This window comes from Sphaerodactylus townsendi, linkage group LG07, assembly GCF_021028975.2.
Source record: "Sphaerodactylus townsendi isolate TG3544 linkage group LG07, MPM_Stown_v2.3, whole genome shotgun sequence".
Lineage (NCBI taxonomy): Eukaryota > Metazoa > Chordata > Lepidosauria > Squamata > Sphaerodactylidae > Sphaerodactylus > Sphaerodactylus townsendi.
The window spans coordinates 54,341,271-54,353,763 of record NC_059431.1 but is presented as its reverse complement, the minus strand read 5'-3'; the positions used below and the strand labels follow the sequence as shown (position 1 = coordinate 54,353,763).

At 42.0% G+C, this 12,493-nt stretch overlaps 1 protein-coding gene across 1 annotated transcript in view; it reads left to right on the top strand.

Moving 5' to 3' along the window:
* Positions 1-12,493, top strand: part of TMEM232 (transmembrane protein 232) — a 194,093-nt gene that overhangs the window by 46,955 nt on the left and 134,645 nt on the right. Inside the window, exons 6-7 of the mRNA XM_048503411.1 lie at positions 3,864-4,021; positions 8,946-9,045. Coding sequence (XP_048359368.1) covers positions 3,864-4,021; positions 8,946-9,045 — 258 coding nt within the window. The remainder of the gene's footprint in view (positions 1-3,863; positions 4,022-8,945; positions 9,046-12,493) is intronic.

Genomic DNA, 12,493 nt, shown 5'->3' with positions numbered 1-12,493 from the left:
CCACTGAGTCCTATAACTGTTTACCTAATTCTACTATTTTGGGATTTTTATGGGTTGTTTCCTCACAGGAACATAAAAAGAATCCTGTTGGATAAGACCAGTGGCCCATCTAGTCTAGCTTCCTGTCTCACAGAGTGGCCAATCAGTTACACTGAAAGGCCAACAACAAGAAATAGAGACTGAGGCTTTCCCCGATGTTGTCTCCCGGCACAGCTTTTTGAAGTTTATTGCCTCTGAATGTAGAGATTCCTTTTAATCTCTATGGCTAGCAGCCATTGATTAACCTCCTCCATGAATCTGTTTAAGATCTTTTTAAAGCCATCTATGTTTGTGACCCAAACTACCTCTGCTTCTTGCTTGCCTTGAAAGCTATTTGCTGGGGTCACCATAAGTCAGCTGCAACTTCATGGTACTTTACACACACACATTTGTGGCCATCACTGCATGCTCTGACAGCAAATTCCACATTTTAATCACTGTTTGTAAAAATAATTATTTCCTTGTCCATCCTGGATCAGCTGCCCATTAACTCCATTCGATGCTGTAAAGAACTGTTTCTTTTTTTCCCATTTGGGGTTTGAATGAACCATTTTAACCATTTTTCCCCATATGGGCAGGAGGGGGAAATCAGTTCATTTGCTTTCCAGCCTCACCTCAGCCACTGCTGAGAGAGGTAGCAAGAGAGTAAAGAAAAGGGATGACTAAAACTTCTGGGGGTTAGGAGGAAGCTCTCTTTTTGCTGAGTCTCTCAGGGAAGACAGAGCTCCCATCTGGAGGAGGCAGCCATTTTAAGCAAGGAGCTTCCAGGTAATGGAAGAATTCTGTAGAGATCCATAACATCCCAAGCTCAAGAGCCTGTCCTATGTTCTGTGGAAGGAGGGACACAGGAACTGCATCTCTCTCATTTCCTTTGGATCCCTTGCTCAATCTAGGGCTGTGCTGAAATTATGTTTATACGCATTTTCTTTTTAATAAATACTTTAACTTCGGATTTTGGTAGTGGTTTTCTGTACCACATAGACTACCACCATCTTGGACAAACTATATTAGAAAGGAAGCATCAGAAGGGGGAAGGATGGCAGTTGGCAAGTGCCTATTCCCCCAGGGGCTCACCATGGAAATGGGTAGGGATGGAATAGAACCTGCAGATTACAGCAGGCCCATTCCGCCACACTTGCCCTTGACTTCTAGTATTCTGGGAGAGGAAGAAAAAAAATCTTTCTCTATTGTCACTACCCTGAGCATAATTTTATAAATCTTCATCATGTCTCCCCTTAGTCATTTCTTCTTTAAATTGAAAAGTTCCAGACTATCCAGCCTTTCCTCATAGAAAAGCTGTTCCAACCCCCAGTCATCTTGATTGCTCTCTTCTGTAATTTTCCCCCCAGCTCTTCAGGGTCCTTTTTGATATGTGGTGACCAGAACGGCACAAAGTGTTTCATATGAAGGTGCATCATAGAATAGTACAGGAGATTACAATAATGGCTGTTTTATTGTAAATTCCTTTCCTAATAAGGCTCAGCATATTTGATGAAGGGAGCTTGAAGTATTGAAAGCTTATACCTTGAAATATTGTTGGTCTCTAAGGTGCCATTGGGCTTGAATCTAGCCAGAAAAGTAGCATCATCCCAATGGCATGACATCAGTTCCATCCAGAGGCATATCTAGGAAAAATAGAGCCTGGGGCAAAATCCGAGTTTTCCACCCCCCTGTGTGCATGTCCCCAAGGGGAACCAGATGGACAGCGTTGCCAGGTGTGCACCACCCCAGCTGCACGCACTGATATGCAACTGAGCAGCGCCACTGCATCAGGCCAGGTAAGGGCACGCGGGGAGCCTGGTGGGGGCGGCAAGTGCGCTCCTGGCTGAGGGGGCCAAGGTGTTTCTGCCACAACTGCCATCAGCCTTCAGGCGCCCTCAGGGCCTCTGCCAGCTGGGCTGTTGGGGCTGCAGCTGTGGTGCGGCTCTTTGTTGCAGCCCCACTTTTCCTCCTCCACTGAAGCTGGGAAGGTTGGAGGGGGCCGCTACACCAGAGGAGTGTGGGAGGCAATTTTGCACCCCCCACATAGTGCCCAGAGACATATGATACCACATGACCTGTGGGCGGTATGCCCCTGATTCCAGCAAATACCCAGAAGTGACATCACATCACCAACATAATTTCAGAAGGTTGCTATGATGGTGTTCAGTAGAACAGCTAAATTCCGGTCCAGTAGTATCTTAAAGACCAGTAAGATTTTGGACATACAAGCTTTCAAGAAAAAGGGAACTTTGACTCTCAAAACCTTACATTTCTAAAATCTTTTAAATCTTTAAGGTGCTACAAGACTCAAATCTAGCACATCACAAGCATTTTGGCCCAGACTCTCCTTTTTACCATAGAATTTTGGCAAATCCTAGAGTGCCATGCCATCTTGGTCACTTCTGGGATAGGCTGAGACAGTGACCAGCAAAAGATCACCCAGTGAGCATTGGCAGAGGGAGGATTTGTACATGATATTCTAATCATTGCACTTTGTTGGCTCTTTTACATGTCCCCTACCTGGCTTAAAGTAGACATTAATTTTGGAAACATCTCAGTGCTTCTTTTATAAGTTATTAAAGCTTGGCCCTTACAGAAAAAGAATTTGACAGTTGTTCCTATGTACTGATTGTCACTCAAGGAGGCACTCTCAGTGCCAATGAGATGGGAAGGTGGCATGCCCAGTGCCTTAAAATGTGAGTTGGGCAATACAGCAGTAAAACAGGAGCAATTTAAAGTGGATGAGAGTAGCAGACAGAAAAGGATTCTAGACCTCTTCCTCACTCATTGTTTTTGCCTCTGAAACTATCTTCTCTCTGGTCTCATTTATAACCCAACATGTTTATTTCTGACTGTGAGCTGTAGAAAAGCAACTAAGACAGAGGTTGCAGGGTCAAAAGCAGCAGGCTGAGTAAGGATTCGTGACCCCACATATAATAAACCCCATTCACATGTTATAGTGTATGCACATGCATTCTGCACGTATGTGGATACACATGTTTGTAAGAAACAGCCATTGTGTATTCACTGTACAAATGAGACCAGGAACCAGCACCTAGATAAATCATGGGTCAAATCACATGTTCAGCTGTATGTCTATTGACTGTAGCTTCAGAGTGACTCAGTACATGTATGAAGAAAATCAAGTGTCTGCATGTTCATTGTAACTTGTGAACATGACTATAATAAAATTAAATCTCACAGTTAAGAATGGTAGTGAAAAGCACTTTTGACTAACTCTGCAGCTTGCAGGTGCAGAAGTTGCATGTAGAAGCATTCTAAAGCTTAACTGACCCTGAATATAAGTATACATGTATTCACACCATAGATCATTGTCACTGCATTGCTGTTTAAATTATTCGTTTGGTTTACCTGCATCTTGTCCTTGGGAGACTGAAACTTCCTTACATACTTCTTCTTGTTTTTAACTAGTAAGATAAAACAAAACCATCAGTGCACAAAGCAAAAAACTGGCAGAAGACCAAAGATTGTGGATTACTTCAACAATCAGTCTATATTACAGATTCTTAGTTGCCTGTTTAATTTCATTAATTCAGATGGCTTTATTGTGCAATAGGATTTAATTCATAGTTGAGCCTAAACATTTCAGCAACTGTTGAACAAAATTATGAAGGAGATGAGCCTTAATTACTTTTCATCAAAGTGATAATCAGAGAAGGCAAACAATCTGCTGGAAAATGGATGTAACACATGTTTTATTTGTTCATATAACTTGGCAAGATTGTGTTGCAGGTGTGACAACAGTGCATGAGATAATGAGGCTGTGTATATGGAACTCTTGATTGAATTAGTTTTCTGTTGGTTTCCTTTTTCCATTTCAGAAGCTTTGGACATCCTCTTAATTTCCTTAGACCACGCACCTGTTTCTTCAGACCACATCCCAGCTTTATTTTTTGTTGCAGAATCCATTTTGTATAGGATCTGCTATGATGCAGTTCAGAAGCCGTTTCTATTTCCCTGTGAAATCAAGTTGTCCAAGGTATATTATACATTTTATAGTAATTTGCAGTGTCTACTTCTAGGGTTGCCAATCTCCAGGTGGGGCCTGGAGACCTCCCAAATTACAGCCAATCTCCAGATGACAGAGATCAGTTCGCTGGAGAAAGTGACTGCTTTTGTGGGTGGACTCTACAGCATTGTATCTTAGTTAGGTCTCTCCTTTCCTTAAGCCCCATCTTCCCCTGGCTTCCCTCCCAAAGTCTTTAGATGTTTTTCAATCCAGAGTTTGCAACCCTTCTTAATTCTCTCTAATTTTTCCTGATGGGCACTTTAGTAGTATTATTGCCATTGTATACGATCCCTGTTTATATTTCTGAATTCATATCTGATTAGTCTATAAGCATATATTTTGTTAAATATAGCTACTTCTTTCAACTGATACTTTAATAAGGGACTCTAAAGCACATACGAAAAGCAGCTTTTTTGTTCTAATTGCATGGTTTTTAAAATAATTTGCATGATTATCTTGCATAATATGCTTTCTCCTGTTAAAATGATGCAACCTCTTTATTCCCCCAAATGACTTATCTTTAATGGGGAGGAATTATATAAGGTCACATATAGAAGCAGCAAGAGATTTATGCATTTGAGAGAGAGGATGATATTGAAGCCATGTAAATTAGTGGGTCCAAATGAGTACATTTATTTCTGAATGCAGGATAGTTGAAGAAAAGTGCAGTTCACATTGAATGGTTTCAACTTGAATCTCAGTTATGTACCTCATGTGTATAGATCACAGGGCCATGTCAGACAACACGTTTTGATCTTGACTGTAGTGATTTCCCTGCTCAAACTCTGGGAGAAGTTGCGAAAGTAGATCTTCTTCCCAGTTAGGTTGTGCCTTGCAAGGTGTTGTGAATTCTATTGAGTGAGTCTGACTGTAATATAATTTCTCAACTTTAGAATTTTCCTCTCTCTCCTGTCTTACTTGTCTTCCCTTTGCAGCCTGGAGACAGTGGTGGATTCTGCCCAGGCCAAATATAACAACTGCAGGACATTATAAAAAAAATGGGGAACTTTGCACAGGTCCCATTCCCGAAACAAGTTTGGCCCATTTTATTCCCTTCAACCCAGGATTTTTGAAAATTGCTAAACCAGTGATCCTTTTGCACAATCCTAGGTTGGAACTGCTCCTGTGCAAATACAACAGGCAGGAGATACTTTATCTTCCTCCCTTCCACCTGTTCACTTTAGGTTCCGCACCATCCGCTATGTCAGAGAGAATCCGCCCCCTGCCATCCTGTGCAGGTCACCCAGTACGTTGTGGGCAGATTCTCTGAGTGCTCAACAGTGTACAAAGTCCCCTAAGCACAATTTCTCCCCATGGCAGCGAGTATGGCTGCCAGATAGATTTACAGCAATACATTAATTATTGCTTGGCCATTGCAGGTAGGTTCCTTGTTTTTGTCTGTTGCAACATGTGCAGCTACACAGGTGCAGCCAATCAGATTGTGGTATGATTGGCATGGCTGCAGGGGGTCATGTCTGTATGCCTTTGCAGCTACACATTTGTTGCAGGAAATTTTTTAAAAGGTGAAGCGTCCCCAAGCGAAGGTGCGAAAACAACCCAAATTGTTTCCATGGGCGCCAATTGCTGCCTTAATGGATAAAGGGCACATGTGCAAATGGACAAAAGGAAAATGGGTATCTTTCTGCTGTGCGGAATCCACCAGATTATCCTCTCCAGAGTCATCCTGCCCTTCCTCTATATTCTCCTGCTATTCATGGAAAGGGGTGTGTGTGTGTGTGTGTTTGTGCATGTGTGTGTGAGAGAGATTCAACAGGTGACATAAGTCATGACCTAGCATAATTTTTAGTTTAGGTACTTAGAACCTTGTCAGATTCTCAAGGTGAGGGCAAGTGGCTGAACTTGGTTCAGACACATACTTAGTAATCTACACTAAATTATTTCAGTATGAAATTATTTATATTTCCAAAAAACTATGGCCGTTTCCGCACGGCCACGATGGGGGTTGGGTCGGCCCTGGGACCGTTAGCACGAAACAACCGGGAAGACGGCGCCGTGGAGCACCGTCGCCTAGTCGACCTGCTGTTTCTGTGGCTGTCCGGCGCGTCGCTGAGGCCTGGGGACACACACACCCTTGTCCTGCGCGACTGCTCCGGCATTGCAGGGCAGGGGGGCGTGTCCCCAGGCCTCGGCAACGTGCCGGACGGCCACAGAAACGGTAGGTGGACAGTGAGAAGGGGGGAGGGAGGGCACCTTCGAGTCGCTGCCTTTTGCACGGCAGCGGCTTGAAGCCGTCATTTTCCGACGGAAAACGTGCCGCTCGGGAGGCTTCGTGCCCCCTGTGCGAACAGCTCCCTGGGAACGGCGTTTTTGCCGTCCCCAGGGCGCTGTTTCCGGCCCGTGCGGAAAGGGCCTATGTGTCATCAACATGCATATGGAGGAGGCATCATTTAGGAACCATTGAGAGAGAAAATTCATTTCAAGTGAATAAAATTTCCATTCAATCTTCTATCTTGCCTGTGAGCAAGAGCTCATGTTTGTCATAAATAGAACATACCATGGAAATGGGCTAAGAGTTTGAGCTGAGTCACTCCCTAACCCTAACCCTAGGTTCCAACAAAAAATCATTTCACCCTTGCTTGCACCTTGCCCAAGATAGAACTGCATCCCATTATTCTCCATGAGCAAGAGGGGAATCCATGAACATGTTCACCTCTTCCTTCCATTGCATTCAGCCAACTTAGTTGAGATTTCCATGTTTGTGGTAAGCCATCCCCTCTGAACCAGCAAACTGTGTTTTGAATTTGCTTTGCAAACCATGATTGTAAACTAGTAATAAGTTTGGAATCCTAGCTTTCCCATTCATAAGTAATTTGAACTAGCTTGGATGTATGGTTGAATTTGACTTGTCTCCATTCCACAAACTGAGCAAAAAAAAAAAAAAGCTCTATGTGAAAGCGGAGTAACTGAGACACTGGCTTTAGCAGATTGCAGATTGTAAATGGAGATAGTATCTCTCATTATTAGCTTTGTTTAAAAGTTGACAAAATGACTATTGTCCTCAAATCTTTGCTATTCTGCCGTTCCACATGTTGCTATGTCATTTAGTGACCAAAAACCCCCCAAACAAAATCAAACTGTCTTTTTAAAGCATCTCCACCTTGTCTCCCAAAGGCAATTTAACAAGCTTGCTTCAGTATGAATTGCTTTATCTGTCTTCTAAACATGTTTTACATATTCTTGCTTGGATTTCTTAAAATGGGGGTCATCTTGCTGTGCTCAAGCCTATTTCCAAGAAAAACTGTTAAGTAAGCTGCTCCCCTATTCCAGGGAGCCCAATTATTTTGACATCTTAAGTTCTAATGGACTCCCTAAGACTTCTGTTGTCTGGTTTGGTGCTTTATTTTCTTGAATAATAGTTGTATAGAGACTATTAACTTTCTCAGGCATTATTGGATTTCCCCCCCTGTCAACTGGTTTGTTAATTAACAAAAAGCTGTTTCACTGTGCCCAAGATCTGAAAAAAAATTAATTTGATACCACCAGGTGCATCATAGGCATTATTAAAACAAGCCTATATTTCAGAAGAGATATTTGGGATAATTCGTCATTTGTGCATCAACACTCCCATTACTTTATATGAAGCAGTGCAGTTTCAGTAATATGCTGGCCACTTTATATAGGAAGGCCAAAATTTCTTGCTATGCCTTTCTTGAACTAGATCCCTCTGAGTTGTTCGAGTAACGCTAGTCATCTCATGACAACAAAGCACAAGGGTCTTATTCCCTTCATCGCTATGACAGCTTGCATACAGAAGGAAGAATTGGCCTGGTCATTATAGGTCTGTAGTGCTATAGATGAGTGGATGCTATGGTGGTTTTGAATTATTAATGCAGATCAGGTGATATGAGGAACCAGTAAGGCCCATCATGCCCTCTGTTGCTGATTATGACTTAGTTCTGAGACAGATGTCTGAGCAGACTATTGTTCAGGTGAAGGCCTACGTGCTCCCTAAATAACTCTTTGCGTGAGTCTTCACTAAACATCTTATATGCTTTTCTCTCTTGGCTAAATCATCTGCCTATCTCCAGATCACCAGCTTGGACAGCTTTCTTCTTATTACTGTGGCTTATCAAGCACATTTTGATAGTAAGAATAATACCATTTCTTCCCCTTAACTGTATATCACTGGAATTGGCAGGAAGAGCAGAAGTTTTTGGGCTGAAAAGATGCCCAGGATGGGAGCCTGCAGATCAAACATCCTGGGGTAACCTTCAGCAAATAGAAGCAAGGAGAATCCTTTCAGCAGCACACAAAATGTCAGGCGTAAGCAGAGGGTGAAACTGTCCAGAGAACTTAATGGTCAGATGGGAAAAAATTATGATGCCTCCGGAGCTCCGCATTCCACTTAGCCAGGCAGGGAAATCTTGCTGGTGCTTAGGAAACAAGGTGCAGTTTAAATTATCCCCAAAATAGGACAACTTGAGCAGAAATAAGGCATTCTGAGGATGTATTGGGGAAAAAGCTGTGCAGAGTTCCTTCCCAAGATGCCTTTTTGTGCAACCTTAGGACGTCGTCTTGGTGCTGTGCAGAATGGACCATGGATGCTTTGGAGAGTGGATTCTGTTGCATTGCTCCACAGAGGTCCCTGACCTCCCCAGACTCCATCCCTAAATCTCCAGGATTTTTCCAATCTGAATCTAGCAACCATACCCCATACTCTCCAGCTGGTGGACAGGGTGGACCTGGCAACCCTCATGCTGACATTAGATTAATGTGATATGAGGGAGCTGGATTTGGGTGAGGTCAATAAGAGGTTTCTGAATATAAGCAAAATTCCTTTAAGCTAAAAAGATTTGTAAAGTGTTTAGAAGTAGGCCACAGCTGTGTTGTAATGACATGATACCAATACATACTTCTGTGTTTCTTTTGACAGCTTGGTTTTTTGATTTTTTTAAGGCTTCTGCTTTTACATCTTTCGGGTTATTTGGAATTTTGTGGAGAACAGAAATCTAGGCTTCATATTAATTTAAAAGGTAGAGTATTTTTCTTCCCCCATCCATATACAGAATATAAGATCTCTGTCTCTTTCTGATGCACATTTGTGGCACACTGTTGAAATTTTAAATTAACCACCCGCTTTACTCTGTCTCATTCCAGCAATGTCACCCAAAACACTGAAACAGAAGAGAAGGGCTAAATCAGATTTAGCTCTATTTGTACTTCACTGCTTATGCCAGCATTAGTTCATTTGGAAAAGACAATGGAAGCTCCAAAAGGAGAAATGGCTGTGAAGGCAGCAACTGTCCTCATTCACGGAATTGTTTATTCAAGTCAGGCCATGGTTTACCTCAACCCAGGATTACTTACCATTCTTGAGGAAATCTGTGCCACTTCTATCTTTACTTTCCCCATCAATATTACATATTACATAAGGAATTTGAGCAAAATACTAGGTTTATAGATAGACAAGATAAACACAGTAAGCTTCCCATTACAAATAAATAATTATTGCTGGATTGTATAAACTGGACCTCTCAGTCTTTTCAGGGCAGGAGACTATAATCAAGATTCTGTCAATGATGTCTAAAGATAAACAGACACAACTCATGTGCTGTGGACTGTGGTCACAACAGAATGAAATGGTCTAGGGAGAATTCATACTCTGTAGTAATTTTTTTCTATTTTTCAATTTTTTTTGCTGTTATGTCACATCTGATTTATGATGATCCCATAGGATTTTCAAGGAAAGAGACATCCAGAGATGGTCTCCCATTGTCTACCTTCCCGTCATGCCATGCCCTTGATATTCCTTGGAGGCAAGGATGTAAATAAGGGGGGGGGGTTCCCCTGGTTTTAAACCCCCCATTACATGTCCAAAGCTCTGAAGCTCGTTCGTGGGGTTTTTTTTGTATTAGTGTTTTTTAGTTTTTGGCCTGTAGGGGGCGCAGATTTTAGGCTAGCAGCACCAAAATTTCAGGAGGTTTTTTTGGGAGATTCCATACAGGTTTGGTGAGGTTTGGTTTAGGGGGTCCAAAGTTATGGACTCCCAAAAGGGATGCCCCATCCCCCATTGTTTCCAAAGGGAGCTAATAAAAGATGGGGGGTTCACTTTTGAGGATCCGTAATTTTGGACCCCCTGAACTAAACTTCACCAAACCTGGGTGGTATCATCAGGAGAGTCTTCTAAAGATACTCTGAAATTTGGTGCTGCTAGCTTAACAAATTGCACCCCTGTCAGCAGGCACCGTCCACATTTCTCTAGATTCTCCTTTTAAATCCACCCTCTTCGGCATAGTTTTAAAGGGAGAATCTGAGGTCCCCAGTTTAAACATTGAAAGTGATGCTGTTTCAGGGTGGGGAGATAATCCACCCCAAAACAGCATCACTTTCAATGTTGTTTTAATGGGGGACCCCAGATTCTTCCTTTAAGGTGGATTTAAAAAGAGAATCTGGGCTCCCTAGTTTAAACACCATTGAAAATGATGCTGATGTGTTTGGGGGTGGATTCCAGCATCACAGAGGCTGCCTGTGGGGGGGGGGGGACTCAGATTTTGCACCGGGCTCCATTTCCACTAGCTATGCCTCTGCCCAGAGGGGAGGGCAGAAGGGACTGCCGGCTGCCGGCTGGGAGCCCAGCTGGTGGTGGGGGCAGGCGGGGCAGGGGAGTCTGCCATCCCCAGCCTCGGAGAGCTGCTTTTATAAGCACTGAGGCTGGAGCGGGGCTTGGGGAGGTGTGGCCACGCCCCCAGGGGTGGTTGGGGTGTGGCCCCACCCCTGAACCCCGCCCCATAAACATCTATACCTATGTCACTGCTTGGAGGTCTTCCATCCAAATACTTACCAGGGTTGCGCCTGAGTGTGATTGGCCCAAGATCACCCAGCAAAGTTTCATGGCCAAGTGGGGATTTGATCCTGGGTTTCCCAGATCCTAGTCTGACACTTTAACCACTGCACCATGCTGGCTCCCTAGTTACTGACAATTTTCAAATGTTGTCACATTGAGTCTACCCAGTACTAAATAAGGTATTAATGTTGGATTTAAAAACCAGTCAGAAATATTATATTTAAGAAAGTGTTTATTTTAGGATCAGGAAGGAGTGTAAGTATTAAGAATTTGAAAATTTTAAAAAGCTAGGTTTCTTTTACTCTTTTCTGTAATTGTGCTATAAATAAGAGAAGGATGCATAAATTCCTTGAATTATATTGCAAAAATTAGCCAAGTCCATATTACCAGAGTTATAACTAGCCCAAAGCTCATGGTGGGAAGGCAGGATGCTTCATCTGAAACTTACAGCTTGTCAGTGAAGAATGTTAATTGAGTTCCTTTCATCTGTGAAAGAATTCTAACTCACTTAAGATTGTACATCAAACCCCAAACTATTCTGAATGTTCTTGAGTGCTATTAATGGAAAAGCCAAATCTCAAGGTATTTTTTTGTAATGGAAAACAAAAATATGATTCTTGCCAGCTTGTTTCCTTATGGGGGTGGGAGATATAATTTTGCATTCACTTCCTGGTCATCCTGAAAACAAACCATCCAACCATGATCCAGCTTAATGCTATTGCTGACCAGATAAAGAGTAATAAATCAAAAGAATGATTCTTAACTCTCTGACTCAGTCAATTAACCTACCCAACAGTAATTTGAAAGAAATAACTCTTTAGCACAAATAATGTGAAATCCTGCAACAGAGGAAATCAGAGTAGGAAGAAAATTGTTAATGAAGCTTTTTACAAAGGAATGGCAGTTGAACTGACATTTCTTCATTCATTATTTACACATTTATCACAATGTTATAGAATTTTTAACACATAAAATATTCTGTGGAGTATCAAAACAGAATGTTGTTCCAATCATTTATGCGAATAATAGCAACATTTTAATATACAGCAACATGTATTCATTGGCTTATATCAAAGTATAGTCAGAATTTAGCCTATAAAAACATAGAGGAGTTCTGCTAACAAAGGGTTAAGTCCTATTTCTAAACCAGAGGGATTTTCTTTTTTACCATGCTGGCAGAACAGAAATGATACTGCTTGCATAGTATTGGCTTATCTTAACTCACTATGGATGTCTGGGAGCTGTAAAATGCTAAAACATCTGTGTTTAACTATCCTCCCACTCTTTACATTTGCCAAAAATTATGCAGTTTAACCATACTGCAGAAATAACACTGGCCAAAAAAATATTGCAAGAATAGTCTAACTATGGCTTTCATTCAATGGTTTGACATTCATTAGTGTTGATAGACTCTAACTGTAAGTAAAAATTAGTGAGTGTTCAAAGCATACAGTTTAATCCAGATAATCGCTTCCAAATTTTAAATGAAATTTGATTAATGTGGATCACCCGTGAAGACTTTTCTATAGACTTGCCTTTCAGAGGGGATGAAGGTACTTGAACAAATAGAATAATCAGCGCTGAAAAATGGTCTGATTATTTACCTCAAACAAGACTGTGATGCAGACAGTACAATC